General features: G+C 37.4%; 1 protein-coding gene across 3 annotated transcripts in view; it reads left to right on the plus strand.

The window, feature by feature from the left end:
- Nucleotides 1–19990, plus strand: part of NELL2 (neural EGFL like 2) — a 324469-nt gene that overhangs the window by 159925 nt on the left and 144554 nt on the right. For all 3 annotated transcript variants that reach the window (XM_026000161.2, XM_072765496.1, XM_026000160.2), the window contains one exon: nt 17801–17926. In XM_026000161.2, coding sequence (XP_025855946.2) covers nt 17801–17926 — 126 coding nt within the window. The remainder of the gene's footprint in view (nt 1–17800; nt 17927–19990) is intronic.

Genomic DNA, 19990 nt, shown 5'->3' on the forward strand with positions numbered 1-19990 from the left:
GGAATATACAGGCAATCTAAGAGGACTTCTTTAAGTATAAGATGAATGATAGCCCCACAGAGTTGCTCCGAGAGATATGAAGGGAAAGATGCAGAGGGAGCTCAATTCTCTGATTATAAACCCAGCACACAATTCCCCACTGGAGTTAATAGGAGGCCTGTTAACAGAGTGGGGATAAATAACCAGAGGACTGAGCCCTATGGGATTAATTAAGGAATTCTAGTAGACACTGTAACTTTCAAAATTATGGCTAATGATGCACTCTCTGTGGTGTGTTATGGTAGAGTTTCTTAAAAAAAAAAAAAAAAAAAGCCCAAGGTTACTGGATTAATCTGTGTTCTCCAGAAAAACAACCAATAGGACATATATTGGCAGAGAGAAATTGGTTGATTGATTGATTGATTGATTGAGACTTTGATTGGAGACAATTGATGGAGACATTGATGATAAAGAATTGGCTCATGGAGGCTGAGAAGATCCCAAGATCCACAGTCAGCAAGCTGTATATCCAGAGAGCCCATGACATAATTTCAGTCCAAGTCCAAAGAACCAAGAACCAGGAGAACAAATCGTGTCAATTACAGTTCAAGGGCAGGAGAAAGCCAATATCCCAGCTCACAGTCAGGCAGGCAAAATTTCCCTCTTACTCAATTTTTTGTTCTACTCAGGTCTTGCATTGATTGGATGAGGCCCACACACCTTAGGGAGGCAATCTGATTTCCTCAGTCTACCAATTCAAATATTAATCTCATCCAGAGGCACTCTCACTGCCACACCCAAAATAATGGTTCACTAAACATCTGGTCATCCAATGGTTTATGTAGGTTAACGAATAAAATTAAGCATCACAGTTACAAATTAACAAAAATAAAAATGAGAGGAGCAAAAACATTTCCGATGTTTTCCAATATGAAGTAGACTTTTAAAGGCATCATCTATTCATCCAACCAAGTGAAAAAGTTGCCACACAAAATAACTTTCAGAATTAATATGATATACCAATAACCAGCAAAGATACTGAATCAGTAATCCAAAAACTCCCAACAAATGAAAGCCCAGGGCCATATGGCCTTACAGGTGAATTCTACAAACACTTAAAGAGTTAATACCTATTCTCAAACTATTACAAAAAAATAGAAAAGGAAGGAAGACTTCTAAATTCATTCTATGAGGCCAGCATCACCCTAATACCAAAAACAGATAAAGACTGCAATGAGAAAGCGAGTAACGAGTCAATATCCCTGATGAATATAGAGGCAGAAATTCTCAGTAAAATACTAGCACACGGAATCCAACAATACATTTAAAAAATCATTCACCACAATCAACTGGGATTTATTCCTAGGTTGCAACTGTGGTTTAATATTTGCAAATCACTTAATGTGGTACACCTCATTAAGAAAGGATAAGAAACTTATGATCCTTTAAACAGATGCAGAAAAAGAATTTGACAAAATACAACATCCATTCACGATAAAAACCTTCAACAAAGTCAGTTTAGAGGGAACATACCTCAACATTATGAAGTCCATCTATGGAAACAGTGTTTTTAGACATTAGGAACGTCTGAATGTTATATAGACAAATATATATATTTGTCTAATATATATTTGTCTAATAAATAGACAATGTTTAACATTTTTACTGTTAACATGTTAACAGTTTAACATGTTAACATGCTGAAGAGATAATTTTATGTGTGTATTTTGTTTTTCATAAAAATTATTCCTTCTCTGGTTGAGAAGTTTAGTGGAAAACTTTTGAAAATCATTATCAAGTGACCCAGCTAAATTTGAACTTCTATTAGCAGTTCTTCTGGGCTCATTCATCATTTACTCTCTGTGATCCTTAACTACAGCTTTTGCTGACTCAAAACCAATTTCTATGCATTTGTAAACTTGAACATCATTCAGATATTTAAATTGGAGGAAAAGGGCAGTTTTTCTTTGAAGCCAGGGTCTCCTCGGACATGAAGGGAGGACTTGAAATTTTTAAGATCAAACCTAATCAAGAGTGCACTTCTCTGAACTTCTTAGCCATAGATTATCATGCAAAGGAAGTTGAAGTGCTACCGATATACTATCCTTTTGAAACAAAACACTATAGCTACATGACTTTCATGGTCAGCTGATTTTTTTTTCTTCCAAAGAATGCACTTTTCTAGAAAATATTCACCCTTGAGACTGTTGGAGTTCATGATCACCTCTGGATGCCATGTAAAGAAGAGATTATGAATTGGTCATCAATTAATGATACATCTATGTATTAAATAGGGCTAAGAACAAGTGCTTTTGAAAGAGGACTTCAGCTGCCTCCATTTTGACCTCATAGTTTCTAGTTAGGTTCTTGCCAGGTTGTCTCTTGGCTCAGGTGAAGACCCAGAGGGCAAAGCATCCCCTGAGGAGAACCAAAACTACCCTCAAGCAATAAGGACTGCCCTGAGCCATCAAAATCCCTGCCTGTGATTGGCCCCAAGACAATAATCTATTTGACCTGCGCTGCCCACCTGCACATACCTACCCACTTTTGCCCCTCCTTTGCCTTTTATAAACGTGGAAGTATTTTCAGTACTTCAGAGACCTTCTAAGAGAATTAGTTCACTGTCTTCCCAGTTTTTGCCTCACTGAAATAAATTCCTTTCTGGTTTCACTATAGCTCTTATCTCTGCCTTTGGATTTTTGTCAGGGCGAGTGCCAAATCTGATCTATTTGGGACCCCCAGAGCCAGGTACACTTTCACTCCTATACTCCAGCTATACTTTCTTCTCTCTGAGATGAAGCTATAGGCTCCTTTTGGGAATTTTTATTTATGATTGGTTTCTATCACTAGCCTTCATTTAGAGACTCTTTGTTCATTGCCCATTTATTCACAGTATTTGTCAAGCATGTACTATGTGCCAAGCCCTAAATAGGTGCTGGGCATATAGCTGTGAGCAAAAGTGATGAAGTTCCTGCTCTCATGGAGCCGATTTTCTAGTAGAGGTAGCATTTAAAGTCTATGCCCATTGTCCAGAGGCAGATGGAAACTAGAATTGTGATTGGTGGCCTTGTGTTTTGCTAATATAAAGAGTCCTGTCTTTATTCTCTTTCGCAGTTGTTTTATTCAGACCTTAGGATTCAATGTGATGGTCCAAGGACCAATATAGGCCATCACTTGGGAGCGCATTAGAAATACAGAATGTCATACTTTATCTCAGACCTACTGAATCAGAATCTGCACGTTTACAAGATCTCTGGATGACTCCTATGCATATGAAAATTTAAAGAATACTGGTTTAAGGCCTACAATTTATTTAATCGATTATCTTAATTATTTAGTAACTACCCAGTGTTCAACTAGCCATATGTTCAACTGGAAAGGAATTTTAGTGTTCATAGTCTTAGTTTATTTTCATTGGTACATAATCTGGTTTCCTCAAAAATCACCTGAGGAAGTTGTTAAAAATGTAGGCTCCTGGATGCAACCTTAATTCTGCTTAATTGGGTCAAGGTTCAGTCTCAATAATCTGCATTTTTATAAGCTTAGCAAGTGATTCTTATGCATATTAAAGCCTGAAAAGGATTATTCTAGATTAATTCTATATTGATATTCTTCTAAGGATGAGTTTGTCAAGAATCGAATCTTTAGTTAATATGCTCCTGCCTAGAAAGATGAACTATTGCACCTGTGTCGTCATATATTTCTGTGTCATGTGGTGGGAGTTTGAACCAGGGTTTTCAATCTCAGCACTATTGACTTTTTTGACTGGATAATTCTTTGTTATGGGAGATTGTCCTGGGCATTGTAGGATATTTAGTAGCATCCCTGGGCTCTACCCACTAGATGCCAATAGCACACTCGTGTTTGTATCCATACTCCCAGTTGTGATAACCAAAAGTGTATTCAGATGTTGTCAAATTTCTCCTGGAGGTCAAAATCATTCCCAGTTGAGAACCATTGGTTTAAATTAAGTAAATACTAGGAAGATAGCTGCATGTGAGCATGATACCTAACCCCGGTTTCTGTAGTATTATTTGGTCTTCTTGAGGGCTTTTGGTTTTGTGTCAAGAGTGAAGAGGAATTTATATACAAGCATATAAGGGCTGCCTGGCACTTCAGGCTTGTTTTAACAGTGAATGTGGGGAAGACATAATGTGATGATGGGGAAGAGGATAAACACACACTTAGGACTAAACAAGATTACTACAGGGGCTAGATCCCAAAGAACAAAACAAAATTAGATATAAGAATTATTTTTTTCATTTTCAAGTAGCTCCAAGATGCTGTGAAGACCGAGGAAGATGATGCTGTGTGTTGTCTCAAGAGTTATGTAGCTTTGAGGATGGGAGTTCTTTTAAAGGGACAAAAGTAGGGACACACAGGGATATGCACTAGCTTTGGCAGAGACTCAGAGAACATGGAAAAGGCACAAAAGATGCCCAGGGTGGGGTTGTAGACACTGATAGTAAATATATGTTGATTTATTCCTGAACCCATAGAAACACTCAGGGTATACTGTTGATGGAAACTCTCAGATTCATCAAAAGCCATGGAAATTCGTATCCATGCCTGTAACATTATGAAATATCTGGTATGATTTTGAGTTTTATTTGGCCCCCTATTGTCACCAGATTGCTTACCTTTGCATTTCCTTGTAGTATGCAAGAAACATTTGCCGACTGCCAATGTTAAAAAGTATTTATAACTTTATCAGGCCTTTACTACTCAATTGTGTCAATGCTGAAAATAAATATGAACAAATACTTATTTTGTATACCCATATTTTGCAGAAGAGTTCATCTTGTGCCTAGATGGATACTCTGCAGATTTATATGTGCAGCTGCTTGTAATTATGTCTGAAAAATATATGTCAGAAGAAATTTTGAGATTTAGCAGACAAATGAATGTAAAATGTTTGTATAGATCAAATAAAATCTTTCCAATTTTGACAAGTGGGGGCAGTTCTGATGTTATGGAAAGAACGTAGCTCAGGGAGAATTGGGCTTAATTCTTACCTCTGCAATTTATTAACTGTGAGAACTTGTGCAAATCACTTACTATCTCTGGGCCTCAGGTTCTTCATCTATTAAATGGGCACATTTGTGTTACGAGGTTGGGAGAACAGAGGTTAAATAAGTTTAAATAAGATTGAGTATGTGAAAAATACCTTCCAGAAAAATAAGTTCTTGGTAAAAGTTTGTGATTAAATATGTATTTATTACTACCAGTGTGTCAGTCAATTCATGCAACAAGAATTTAGTTTTGGAACTAAGATGTTCATTATAAGCTTATTGAAGACTTGAGGCAAAAATACTCTGAGAATACATATGATGATATTATCTTATAGTTTAAGCCAATTATAATGAGATCTTTAACTACTTCAGTAGCTAAGTTACCATGGATTATTTCCAGAACCAAATCACTTTATGCCAAATTCCTTTCTGGTCTGAATAAAATTTTAACCAGTTCTTAGATATAGAGTGTGTGTAATTTATCCTCATTATGCAAATTATATGATAAAACTTTAAATATAACAATGGGGATTCCTGTTATTTTTCTGTAGGTGAGTAGTACGATAAAATACCTGGTAGTTATTTGCATGTACCTGTTTATTAGTATTCGGAAGAAAATGTCTACTTAGACTTAAGCAATCCATTTTAGGTCATTTACAGGTATCTTATGTGAAGCAGTGGCTTATTATTTTCTCATTAAATGAAAATATTATTTTGAAAAAGAATCTTTTCCCCTGGAAAAGAATCCATTTGAAGTGATCTGTGGGTGTCACATGATTAACAATTTTTAAAAATTTTATTGATGGGATTTTTGTGACTCTATTAAATTTAAGGTCAGGAATAACTTAAAGATTCTAAGTACCAGCTTTATCTAGCCTTCCAAGAAATCCGAAACATGCGTTCTAGTTATATTTGTTAAAAGTGTTGAAGTCAATTAACAAACTCTTGCTTGAAATGAAACTGCTATTATCATTCCCTTTGCAATTGCCTTCCTTTCTTCATGTTTTTGCTTCCAAGAAGAACTAACTCCAGTATAAAATAAGATAATCGCATTGCATCAAGGACATCTGAAAAAAAGACTCAGAGATAGGAAATGGAAGTTTCAGCATGGTTAATGGCAGGGAACACTATAGCTAGAAATGTGTCAGGATTGTACAAATAAAACAAATCTAACTTTTGATTCAGTGGCTCTGAGATTCTGCTTGGGATAGGTTGTGAATTTGTGATGCTGTGAAGAAAAATGAAATGACCTCAAAGCAACAGACATGAGAGTAAATATTAGTTTCATTATCAATATCATGAATAGACATAGGAATAAGTTTTTAGGAGATAACATTAGCTATGAATTCCAGGAAGCAGTTAGGCATAATTTAAATGAACGTGACAGAGAAATACGAGACTTGCGATACGTTATGGAGAAGCAATTGACTTGTGTGGGCAAATGACTGTTCCAGAGTAAGAAGAGCCTCATGGGTTTGGACATTATGGTTCAAAATTACATCCCTTACTCCTTGGTATGATATAAAAATAGATCCCTGGGATTTTAAAAATACATAACAGTATTTTCACTTTTCCTTTTTATTCCATCTTAACTTTCCTCCAAGTAATTTATCTTTGATACAAAGAATATGTTCCCAAACAGATTTTTAGAAGTTGTTCGTATCCTTAAATAAGATTGTGATAGTGAAGAAATGGGAATGAAATCACAGAACATATATGTTTGTTGGTACTGAGTTGCTGTGAGGTCGTACTTCCTAATCAACATTAAACACTGATTAAGATTGTCAAATTTAACAATGCAGTTTAGTCAGTGATTTATGTATAAACAAGCAATTGGAGATTGGAGTGGTTCCATATCTTTCATGAAAGCACTGATGCAATGTTTAGATTAATAACTCCGAATAGACATCAATTTGGATATTATAATGACTGAAAGCCTTGTTTTTGGCAAAATAAACATATATTTGTTAAATTAGTTTTTAATATTTAAAAATAGTAATCTGCCTTTTTGGAGAGAATGCTGTTCGACTTGATGAATTTTCAAATCCAACATGACAAGGCAATCTTTCAAATGAGCCTGTCTGTTCTTTAATTTCAAGCAAGTTGGATTCAGCCAAAATAGCTACTAACTAGCTATGAATAAATCCAGACAAAAAGTGCAGACGTAGAGACAGATGGAATCCCCATGGCCAAAGAGGTTAGGGACACAGTGAGGAGGAATTGGGTCTTCATCTGGGCCTTGAAGAGTGAATCCAATTTAGATTGGCAGAGGAGTAAGGAAAGAGAAAGAGCAAGACATATTTTGGCTTTTTTCTGCAACAGGAAGTTTATAGCCAGGAGTGTTGGATCAAACTGCTGAGATGGGGACCGGATTGTAGAGAAACAATGGGTTACGTGGAGTGATCCTATTCAAGATCATAAACTACTAAGTTATCGCAAACATTCCAGAAACTTCCCAACTTCATATAGGTTCCTTGACCATGAAAAGAGGTTAACTCCATAAGTGCCCCCTAAGTCACAGGGTTGTGAAAATTAACATATAATATGTATGAATATGCACCACAAGAGCCAAAGTGTTATAAAAATGTCAAGTGGCCGAACTATGTGGGCATGGCTACCAACCCTGTTAGGTGCTCTACTCTGCCTCAGTAATTTGATTATGCATCCCAGCTAAGTTTCCTCTCATTTCCTACCCTGATTATTGTAAACCTTCACCATTCCATGCAAATTTTTTTTTTATTTTACCCATTCTCTTTTCTCACCAGGTAACTTCTTTGCCAACAAAACAGAATACAGACCCCCCCCCCCCCATTATATAAAGACACATGCCTCATGCCCACCTTGTCTTTCTTCTTTCTCCTCAGTCTCAGTGGAATAGATAACCCTTTCTTTTAGGACTGATGGGTCCATCTGAGGACTGAATCTCATCTCTTCCTGGCTTCAATGGAAACGTATCCCATCCATTGTCCCTTCAAACTGTTTTCAACCTGTTTCTGTTCACTCCTTCCCATCGGCATTTAAATATGCCCACGTGTATCTCCCTTAACCACACATCCCTTCTAGCTTTTGTTTTATGGACCTTCTTCCCCTTTATATATCCACATTTCTGAAAGGTATGATCGATTTTCACTGTCTCCATTTCTTCATGTTAGAGGCTCTCCTTCACCTAGATATTTCCCCTTCAGTCTAGATATTTCATCCCATCTCCCCTCCAAACTACTTTCACGAAGGTCACCGATAACTTCTATACTGTTAAATTAGACATCTTTCAGCCCACATTTTGCTTGATCTCTAGGCAGCAATTAATTCTATTGATTGCTCCCTCTTTCAAATACTTCTTTACCTTGTCTTCATGATACTACATTGTATTGAGCAGGGATCAGAGTTGCAAACAAGAGAACCCGCTCTGGCAGTTGAAGCAGAACAGGAATATATTGAAAGATGTTAGGTGGCTCACAATATATGTGAGAGGACAGGTTCCGATGATGTTCAGCCAAAACCATGTATGTCACACCTGGGTACAGATCCCACTACCTCTGCCTCTGCCTGTTGGTGTCAACACCGCAACTCACACAAATATTGCATACTGTTCACTGATGACATCTGGGTCTGGAGTCCAGAATTGGTGCCGCTGCTACCATCCTAAGTGCTGAATGCCCTCTCCACCCTGCTTGCTAGATTTCACAACCTTGCTTCCTCATGAGTTCTCTTATGAATTGAAGTTTTGCATTAGTGCCCATGATGGGCAGTCCTAGGTTACAAGCCTACATACTAGCTGCCAAGTATGCTGAAGTCTAAGGTGTGACCTCCATCTCGGGGAGCTGAGGATTTCCTCAAATATAGAATGTATGTTAAACGGTGATTACTGACCACTATTTCAACATTCATCTATCTACCTTCAAACCTCTCCTAGCTTTGCTGCTACCTCTCTGAGCAATCTTTTCAGTCTCCTTTCTTTACTTGCCCCCTAAGTGTTGAAGTTCCTCAGGCCTCCATCATAAGTTTTTCTCCTCATCCTGCACTCTTTCCCTGGGTGATGTCTAGTACTATGGCTTTAATTACCTCCTCTGTGCTTGAGGCTCCCAGATCTTGACTTCCAGCCTTGTCTTCTCTCTTGGTATCTCTAGATGATAGATAGATGATAGATAGATGATAGATAGATGATAGATAGATAGATAGATAGATAGATAGATAGATAGATGATAGATAATAGATGGATATCCATGTCTTTATACTTTCTCCATATGCAACTAGAATATACTGTCCCAAACACAAGTGAAGCCAAACTACAAGCGATCTTCCTCTTAACTTCCAGTTTTGCTCTTCTCGAATCCATCCTCTCTCTACCTTACAGGTAAAAAGATCTTGCTTAGCAATTTATGTCATTTCATTCATTTGCACCCTTTAGAGGAGAAGCACCCTCCTACCCCCACAAACACACACATACATATGTGCCTATATGGGCAGACAGTGTCTCTGAAAGGTCGCACAGGAAATTGGCAAAAGTGCTTAGGAGATTAGAAGTGGGACAGTTGAGTGGCTGTGGGTTGGACTTACCTTAATTTGGCACTTTGTTGTATCTTTCAAAGTTTATACTCTATGTACATATGATAGATTTAAAGATTGATTTAAAAAACTTCAATAGATTCCCATTGATCATTAGAAGGTCAGTTTCTTTTGTGTTTCTTGCAAGACCTACACACAGAACAGCTCCTGCTTACTTCATCAGCCTTATGTAATGTTTTGCTATTCTTTGAATATATCAGATTCTCTGACTTTCCAACATAGTTCCCTTGTTTGGAATATTCTCATCTTTCCCATCTCTCCTTTAGTCCTCTGCTTAGAGGTTACACCCTCCTGAAAGCTTTGCCTTGCCTGTAAGATTTGGAGTACTCACGTTTTGTTCCAGATGGCACTATCTTTATCAAATTCCCATAGCATTTTTTTTAAATTATTACTTGTCTCTCAGAAGGACTGTAACTCTGCAAAGACAAATACTACATCTGTCTTCTTCAAGGCTATGCCATTGGTATCGCAGTTAATACCTTAGGAAATAGTAAGAATTCAATAAATATTACCTACATGGATAAACTCCTCATGCTCTTGTTTCCTCAGCCCCTTAGTATTCCAAATGATCTCACCTTTCCCTGTAGGTGTAATTTTATGATCCACTCTCAACCCTGTCTCAAATTTTACTTCATGTCTCCATGTATAGATTTTAAATGCAGGAATCCTAAACCTAGGAATAACATATTCTATTAAAAGTAGCAAGAACAATGATACAATACCAGCGCTTTTACTCTTGAAGAATGTACCATACAATTTACAATGAATGAATCTAAAAAGATGAATGAAGAAAATATATGGTTATTATTTTGAGATGTCAAAAAATCAGATGTTTCAGTAGCACATGATAGTTTTTAATACATAAAAATTAATATTTCGTAAACAAACTTGTTAATGTCACTGACTTCAAAATACAATTGCTTGCAATTTCTTTTAATGTTAGCCTATTTGGAAATGGCATTTTAATTTATTCTCTACTGATTTTTCACTGAGCAACCTACTTATACTTGCAAATTCTTTTTTATTTTCAAAAATACTCTTATCTTCCCAAATGTTACTCTCAAATCTCTTTCCAGAATTACATTTCTCAGAACTTAGGCCTTTTCCTGGTTTATGAATTAAGTCATTGATCTCCTTGCCAACTTTGCCAAGCCAGTTTTTCACAGCTCGTGGGCCAAGACTTAGCAATAACCCATACTGATGCGTACTCATCTTTGATACGTGGAGTCCTTGCTGTTGAGCTGCATGACTTCAAGATTCTATTGGCTAAGCAAGAAAGCATTAGTATTCATTAACAGGCTATTATAATCCTTTTACAGGGCAAAATTGCGATAAAATGCTGTAGCCTTAGAAATATATGGGCAGCCCGGGTGGCTCAGTGGTTTAGCGCCGCCTTCAGCCCAGGGCCTGTTCCTGGAGACCTGGGATCGAGTCCCACGTCGGGCTCCCTGCATGGAGCCTGCTTCTCCCTCTGCCTGTGCCTCTGCTTCTCTCTCTCTCTCTCTCTGTGTCTCATGAATAAATAAATAAAATCTTAAAAAAAAAAAAAGAAATATACCATGCTTCAAAAAATGGCATCAGTGACATACAAAGCATAAGATGGGCTGGGGGTAAGGGTGGGAGTAGCCGGGTTCTGTGGCAGAAGCATGCAGGCAACACATCTGAGTGCCCACTGCCTCCAAGGATAATCTGGAGACCAATCTAGAGGCCAAAAAGAACATGAATGTGGGATCTGGGGTCTGGAAACAGTGTTGTTATTTTGATTTCCACTCATTAACTGTTTAAACTTGTGCTGAAGGGAATATTCCAAAATCCCAGATCTGATTTAATTAACCCTCTCCTAAAACCTTTCCCATTTCATATAGGATGAAATTCAGATTTTTTAAATGTATCTCATGAAAGTTTCATGATCTGATTCCTGCCACCTTCTTAATTTGTCTTTGGCATTTCTGTTCCTCCCATGTCTTTAATTGTAAATGACTGCATTTAGGTTAGGTGATATCTATAGTTCTTTCAGGTCTAAAAATCTGTGATTCTGAATAATTACAAAGTCAGCCTCAGCTTTCAGATAGGATAAAAGGGAATTTATAAATTTATAAATTCCTGTTTCTAAAATAGATCAGCTTGAATTATCCGGGGGCAAGAGAGGTTGTTGAAGTATAAGAAACACAGTTTACTTATGCTTTTTAAGTCCGTTGGAGTATGACCGTGTATCCTACAAAATCCCAGAGAATCAGATTCTCCACTGCAACCATATAAATCGTGTTCTCTTTGTTAGAATTGTAAAGTCTGAGAGCTTCAATGACGTGGAAACCTCTAGCCTTTGTTTTTATAGATGATGAAATTAAGGTCCAGAGAGATGAAATGCTTGTCATGTTTATAATAGAGCCAAAGACTAGAATCCAGTCTTCTTTATTCCCACTGCAGTGTTCTTCCCCCCACAAGGCTGTATTTTACCACAGTGGCTTATGTTCATGGTTCATACAAAAAGCTCATGCCTGGGCAATGTACTGGGGAGACAAAAGATTCACTCTGCCAAGTTGAGCTCCAGGTCAGACCAGTGTGAATCAGGATACTTATCCTTTCTCCTTCTACATGAAAAGCCATGAAAGGATTCATTGATTCATCTAGCAGGTTTTTAGTGAGGGCCAGCCATTGTCCTAGAACAGGGTCTCTACCCTCCAGAATCGTATTCCAATAGAAAGAGACAACAGACGTACCAACACATAACTTAATGGGATATTTTCAGACACTGATAAGTAAGAAATGTGGAGAAACTGAGGTGAGGAAGGTTACTTTAATTTAGTGAACTTCTCCTCACCTTGATCATACCTCTCTCATCAACTCCATAGTTGCTCCATCTTACTAATAACTCTTGTGAGATTTATTTTCCTATGCCACTTCCCTACTCCCCTCCTTCCAAATGCTTTCGTGTTTCCATATCAGAGCAAGGAAGATATCTTTCTGATGTTTGTGGGAGATTTAAGTTTATTCCCATTGTGTCTTCTATCCTATAGCTATATTTCTGTTTTATTTCCTGCATAAGCTCCAACCAAATGGAATATTCGCTGTTCTTCAGTATTTCATGTCTTTGCTGCCTATGCTGCCTACCATAGACTCCGATCTCTACAATATCTCCTGCTCATCTATGAGCCTCTCTGCTGTTCTGTGGCAGCACCCTCCTTCTGTTTAAAATCTGTTACTTTAAGCCTACTTCTTCAAAACTACCTCACTCCCTGTCACACCAACCAGCAGATTGTCCTTGGTTGTCCCTGCTCTTAGTCACCAACTTTCCTTTGAATACCAGTCCTGGTAGTGAGTGCATTCTTTCCTCTGTTCCTCCCTTCCCCTCCTCTTTGCTCCCCTCTCCTTTCCCCTTCCCTCCCCTCCCCCTCTCTTTTCTTTCTTCTGTTCCCTCTCTTCTCCTCTCCTCTCCTTTCCTGTCCTTTCCTTTTCTAGCATTTGGCATATAGGACCTCATGCTGTTATTTTTGTTCTATCCAGGCTTCTTAATTTCATTATCAGCTCCTCAAGTTGAGGGAGGGAAGAGTTAGAAAATCATTTATCTCACCAAATGTAAATCCCCAAATTTGCCCTGCATTAATAAGCTCAGACCAAAAAAGTACTGTGTTAAAAAACGTTGGCTTCTCTCTATTTAATGCACATTGTGTACGTTTCTTTTTCATAATATGCATCACTTCATAGCATTATTGTTTATGTGTTATTTCTTAAGCTAGAATTGGACATGTTGCATGTGCATTATATACTTGTTGAATTAATGAGTGCACATTTAAAAAACATGACTAGGTATTTCGGAGCCTGTAATTTACTCATGTACACGGTGAGTTTTAAGGAAGGAGATGGAGGAAAAATAGTAATATAATGGCCCTGAAATCTTGTTTGACCATGCAGCATTCTGTTTTCAAGGAACTATGGGCCTCTCTTAGAGATATTTTTCTCCAAAGACCAGGCTTAAAATACAGAAGGCACCTATGTGGATGACAATGATAGTGCTTAAAAGTAAGTTTTTAAAGGCAAAGCCCATGCTTTAACTGTCTTTGTACTGAATTTTGGAAGAGTTGTTAAAAAGCCACATGGTCCAGCAGCATGTGCTTTGCGTGAATAGCTACAGCACGTCCAGCCCATGCCTGAATACATCTTCTTGGCAGGAGCTACCTTCTGTGGCATCTCTTTCCAACTCTGTGCAATTCTCTCTGCTTAGCAGAAAATCATATTGCAGCAAACGCCATCCCTGGTACTGTCCATGTGTAATTGTAGTTCTACTGCTTAGGGCCATCAATATGACTGGAAATTCAGTAAAGTGACTTGGACATAGGAAACATTCAATAAAAGTGCAGAGCACTGCACCGAATCGTGAGAACTTGACATTAAGTTTCTCAATTGGGACTTCAGACAAAAATATACCCTGGACTCACTTTTTAGAAGTGCCATTTTAGGGCCTGTGACTATCTGCATATATAAGTAGAAATGACATTTATGTAGCTTTGCGGCTTTAAATGAGACTCTTTGGGGACTTCCTTTTCTGAAGATGGGGCATGAGAAATTAAAAAGGCAACTGTGAATTGGGTATACAGTGCTTGCAATCATATTCTTTGATATTTTACTGCCCCCACCCCACCCCACCCTGCGACAGTACTGCTCCTGATACCTCATGTCTCTCGGTCATGAATCCGATATTTCTTTGTGACCCAAACCTTCAAGTTCCTAAAAGAACTTCATGTTAAATAGGTTTCCTCGTTTTGCTTTATGACCCTACATGTGTTTTCTCTGATCATATGATAGTTTCAAGGGAAATATCTACAAAAGAAAATGGGACTGGCCAGTGCCTCCCAACAGTGAGTTCTAGAGTCACTACAACAACTGTTAGAGACAGTATGTAGGCCCATGTACCCCTTCACAAAACATCCCTATTTATCTTATAAACCAAATTATCCAGTAACTTTGGCTGTAAATAGGGTAATCACCCTAACTGTCACTTTTCCCAGTCTCCTCCCATAGGATGTTAGTACTTTCAAAGCTCTCATTCTTATGAATTCTTGGGAGGGATCCAGGGTAATTTGTATACCTATGAGTTTGATTTGCCAGGTCTGGTGGCTACTCCTACTGAGGTGGGCTTCCTCCTCTAGCATACTATTTAGAGAGAGGGACAGTGCCTTCAGTAATTAATGCTTGCTCCAGCTGGGCTACATCCTTGACTCTACCAGGAAATATGGTCTCTCACTGGGAACTAGTCTTGTTTTGAGGAGATGCTGCAGTGTACTCAATAATTCTCTCCTCTGATAACTGAGATGTCTTCACTGAGTCGTGTTCATTATTCTTGGCTCTTTCTTCCCCAAAGGTAAATTCTTTATACCTTTGTGTACATGAACTTCTTCATGGCCATCCCTCCAGTTCACAAGCTTAAGCCCAGGGGACTCCTGCAGTGGCTTTCAGTAACTTTCACTTCTTTGCAGCACTCTCTCAGAGGAGCAGGGTTAAAGACTATTGATTCTGGTGAGCACATTAATTATCCCATATGATTCCTATTATTATCTTAAGACCCTGGAAGCAAATGAGTTTTCATCATATTCCCCCAGGGTGCCTGTAGTTTGATTTTTAGGCTGTAATTGAATGTGATACTTTCCTTGCAGTCCAGTGCAAACATTTAGAAGTAGCATGATATCATGAGAAGAGTATTATACTAGGAGTCAGAACATCTGAGATCTATTCTTAGCTCTTCCTTTTACTAGCCTTGAAGCATTTATTCATCCATTCTGCAGCATTTATTGACCTTGTGATATCCTAGACACCTTATAAGGTATTGTGAATATAAAAATGAATTACACACTTAGTGATTCCTAACCCTGCTTATGCATTAGACCAGGGGTCATCAGACTGTGGCCTGCAGGCCAAATCTGATTCAACTTCTGTTTTTGTAAATAAAATTTTATTGAAATATAGCCAGGCTCATTCATTTACATTTGCCTATGGTTGCTTCTCATGTTGGAACAACAGAGTGAAAGTTGAGACTGAGAGCCTATAAGCCCCAAAGCCTAAAATGTTTACTATCTACCTCTTTATTGAAATATTTTGCTGATCCCAAAATTAGACTCATCATAGAGAAGATTTAAAAAAGAAATCATTGCCTATGTTCCACCACAGATAGTTAAATCAGATTTGGAATGGGGGTTTGGGAGTTGGCCCAAGAACCAATGTTTTTAAAAAGCATCCCAGATGAATATAATGTGCAGCAAGAGTTAAGAGACATGAATAGCTCTGATCTCTACCCTGGAGGAGTATATGAGCCTTATTGGAGAGAAGAAGCTTATAAAAGTTAATAAAGGTACAGTGGATGAATCTGTAATGGAAACAAAGTTCCGTGAGGGACTGCATAGGGAGCATTTTACTTCATTAGGGAAGTTTTCACAGAAAGACATTTAAACAGATTCTTGAAGGATAATCCACTAGTGGGCAAGATCTACTAAGGCTAGTGATAAGGAAAGAAGAAATAGAGGAAACAGCATGTTCAGAGGCATGTACGTATGAAAGAGCATGGTCCGTATGAGGAATGATCAGAAGCTCGATGTGGCCAGAACACTGAGAGGGAAGGAAGGGTGGGATTATAGGCTGTAAAACCAGAAGAGTAAGGGGCAAGACTGGGAAGAGCTTTGTATGCTAAGAGGTTTGTAATTTATTGTGTTAACTTTCATTTAGAAGTTGAATGGAAATTTGAGCCTTTTTAGCCCTCCATTTTTCCATCTGTAGAATGAGTAGTTAGCTGAAATGATTGCCAAAGTCCTGTAGCTCTAAAATATAACTTTCTGGGCCCCTAGGTGGCTCAGTCAGACAATTAAGTATCTGCCTTGGGCTTAGGTCCTGATCCTGGGTCTTGGCATCCAGCCCTGCATCTGCATCCAGCTCCCTGCTCAGTGGGGAGCCTGCTTCTCCCTCTCTTCCCTGCTCATGCTCTCTCTCACTGTCTCTCTCTCAAATAAATAAATAAAATCTTAAAAAAATATAAATTTCTCATATTATATCAATTACTTCTTTTGATACTCTCAGGACTGGGAACATAATTCGGGTTATATATAGGAATAGCATGACTTCTGTAATTGTAGGTCACCTGACTATCTCCTATAATTGATCCATTTATTTTAATAGTACAAATGAGAGCACTACTATTTTGTGGATTCACCACAAGGGCTTGAGAAAGCAGACTTCTGGAGGAGAAATACCATGCCTGGCCAGTGCATTAAGGCCCTTCATAAAGAGTATTTCGTAATAATAAAATATTTGTAAAATAGTTTATGTTCCATGCACAGAGGCGCTGTAAAATGGGGACAGTCTTATTGTAAAAAATTCTTCCCAATTAGCACTAGTGCCTATTATGGCTTACCATGTGTAAGTCTTTACACTCAAAACTTGGTGTGTGAATTGCTATGGAAGTTCTTCAGTATGTTATCTTACTGGGGCACCAGGGTGGCTCAGTGGTTGAGCGTCTGCCTTTGGCTCATTTTGTGATCCCAGGTCCTGGGATCGAGTCCCACATCAGACTCCCTGAGGAGCCTCTGCCTATGCCTCTGCCTCTCTCTGTGTGTCTCTCATGAATAAATAAATAAATAAAATCTTAAAAAAATACATGCTGTCTTACTACTATTTTACAGCTTCTCTCTTATATCAGGTCTCTATATTGTAATTTCATCTCTGTTCAGACACTTACTGGGATAGCTATATCTCTATTTATAACTCTAATAAACTACATGTTATTGGTTTCATGTCTTTAAGTGAAGGTATTCAAGTTCTGGTATATGCAAATACTTTATTTACCTTTTAGGGTCTCCCCAAGTATAGAGAATAGCCAATGAATCAAAAAAACAATATGTGATAGGCTCAAACTATAAAGATTCCAAGACTCTGAGGTAGCCAGATTTTGTATTCTCTGATTCATTTTATCAAATGCTGGTAGATGAAGCACTGAAAATTTCTAAATATATTTAGAATGTTGCAAATTGAAATATACAGACATCTTTGAAATTCCAGCAAGAGCTGTTGGAAAAAAAAATGTTTATGGTTTCTGAACATCATTAGAACAACAAACATTCCTATTAAAGGAGATGTTTTGAATACTTTTAAAAAATGCTTTTCAATTAGAAATCATTGCCCTCTCCCCAACAATGAAACTTAGAGAGAAACTCTAGAATATTGGCCACTATTGACCTCTTTGCCCTCCTTTTTCTTCACAGACATTGATGAGTGCGCTGAAGGGCGCCATTACTGCCGTGAGAATACGATGTGTGTTAACACCCTAGGTTCTTTCATGTGCATCTGCAAAACTGGATACATCAGAATTGACGATTATTCATGTACAGGTAAAGAGTGACTATTTATGAAATAAAATATTCCTATGCCTGGAATTTACTTTTAAAAGATCCTTTTAACTCTAATTTTTTTGGAGAAGTATGCCATAAATATTCCCTTACAACAAAACAAATAACAAGGAAAAGCACATCTCCTTGATTTGGTAGTTAATTCTGAATCTGTTCTAAGGAAAGGAATACCTACTTACTCTGGGTAAATTTTATACTCCCCATTAGGAAAGTAAAGAAAAACTAGAGAACCAAATTAAAATTATGCTAATTTTATACTTAAACAGTGTTTACACTCAAAACTTACATGAATTCTATGGCAAATGTGAAAAACAGCCCTTAAATAATTTTTCCTTTATGTGGCAGTAGATTTTTGCATAGAAGAAGAATAACATAAATAATGTGATGTTTTCAGAAAGTTTCTTGGAGTGCTAGGAAATGGGAATATTAAAGAAAATCAGGCTCCTTCATGCCTCTGGGAAATGCAGCTGAGTACATCAAAAAAATTTTACTTACGTTTGTTTTAGGAACTATAACTCCTTACCGCCCAGAGTTCTGTTCAGGGATATCTCGAATGTTAGTAATGTTTAAAGTTGGTCCTGGGGTAAGATAACCTATTGACTTCATATTCTGTGAGTTCCTACCTGTAGAATATGAAAGAAAATGGTGCTAGACAAGTAGCTTGAAGCTATAGGGTTTGAGGAAATGTTGGTGTGAAGTAAGACATTTCTTTGGATTTCCTTTTTTTAAAATAGAATAATCTTAAAAATAAATAAGTTTTAGGAAAACATGTAGAATCATAAAACCAGAGAACATTTAAAAACATTATTCTTGTCACTTTTTACCCTCCCTGTCACTTTCTACTCTACCTCCAACTTGATAATCTTTCTCAAATGGATGTACAAATAATACTTAGAGGTTTCCAAGGAAAGAGGCTCTATAACACTCCAGTAAAAATATGAATCTATCTAATAAAAGTGTCACCTTGTGCCTTTGTACTAGAGTGCACTCTTCTAAGTTTTCATTACAGTGACCGTAATGTGTACTATTTGATAACTTGTTTATCCGTTAAAGCAAAGGGCAGGTCCTTCCTCTAAATTCAAATATAGCATTTATATAAAAACAAAATGTTGGATATAAGAAATAAATGAGAAGTGACCTTCCAATCTATGGAGAATAACCAAAGATATTTTGAAAGTAGAATATATATTTAATATAGAGTTGCCAGTGGGTTTACAAATTCTTGCTTTTTTTTTTTTTTTTTTTTTGGTCAATTTATTCTAAACATTTCCACATAATGGGACCAATTCTGCACTTTTTCATTAGACAAAACTTAATCATATTGAGTGGTAGACTTTCTTGAAGGTGGTCTGCAGACATATTTTTCAGTGTAAAAAAAAGAATATAAACAAATCTTAACAAATACATGGAGAATAAAATACAGTTTGCTGTATTATCGGTAATAGCAATGATTCTGAGTTCCGATGTATTTGTTAACCATGACAAAAATCTTAGTAAAACTATTGCGTCTCAGAGAGCTATTTCAAGACGTGCTTATTAAAAACGAGTGCTAGCAGTTTTCAAGGAGTCTGCTGATTCCTTGGCATGAAAGACTTAAAAAGCTTTCTACATTTTTATACTTCCTAGCGATCCTTTTTGTTTTTCTTATATTCATAAAAAGTGTTCAAGATTGTAAGTAAGAAAAAAAAAGACTGTAAGTAAGAATACATGACACATAATTTGGCCTACTGTTGAATGAGGAGTGTTTCTTCGGGGCAGGGTATTTTCAAGAGCTTCATTTTCATTCCAAGCCTGACTGTTGGCTGTAAATCCAAGGAATAGTTGAGCTGTCATCCCTTACAGAGAATCTCCTGCTTTGGCTTTACCTCTCTCAGTGTATTTTCCTTCCAAATAAAATCCCGCAAATTACTATTTGTTTCTGACTACTGAGGGAGGATTTTCCATTAAGATTGCAAAGTATGTAATGATATAAATGAAGTATCCCTTCGTAGGAATGCCAGTGAAGGCCAAGATCCTTTTAAGAAAAGCTGTTCAGGCCATGATTTT

This window comes from Vulpes vulpes, chromosome 8 (genome assembly GCF_048418805.1).
Source record: "Vulpes vulpes isolate BD-2025 chromosome 8, VulVul3, whole genome shotgun sequence".
Lineage (NCBI taxonomy): Eukaryota > Metazoa > Chordata > Mammalia > Carnivora > Canidae > Vulpes > Vulpes vulpes.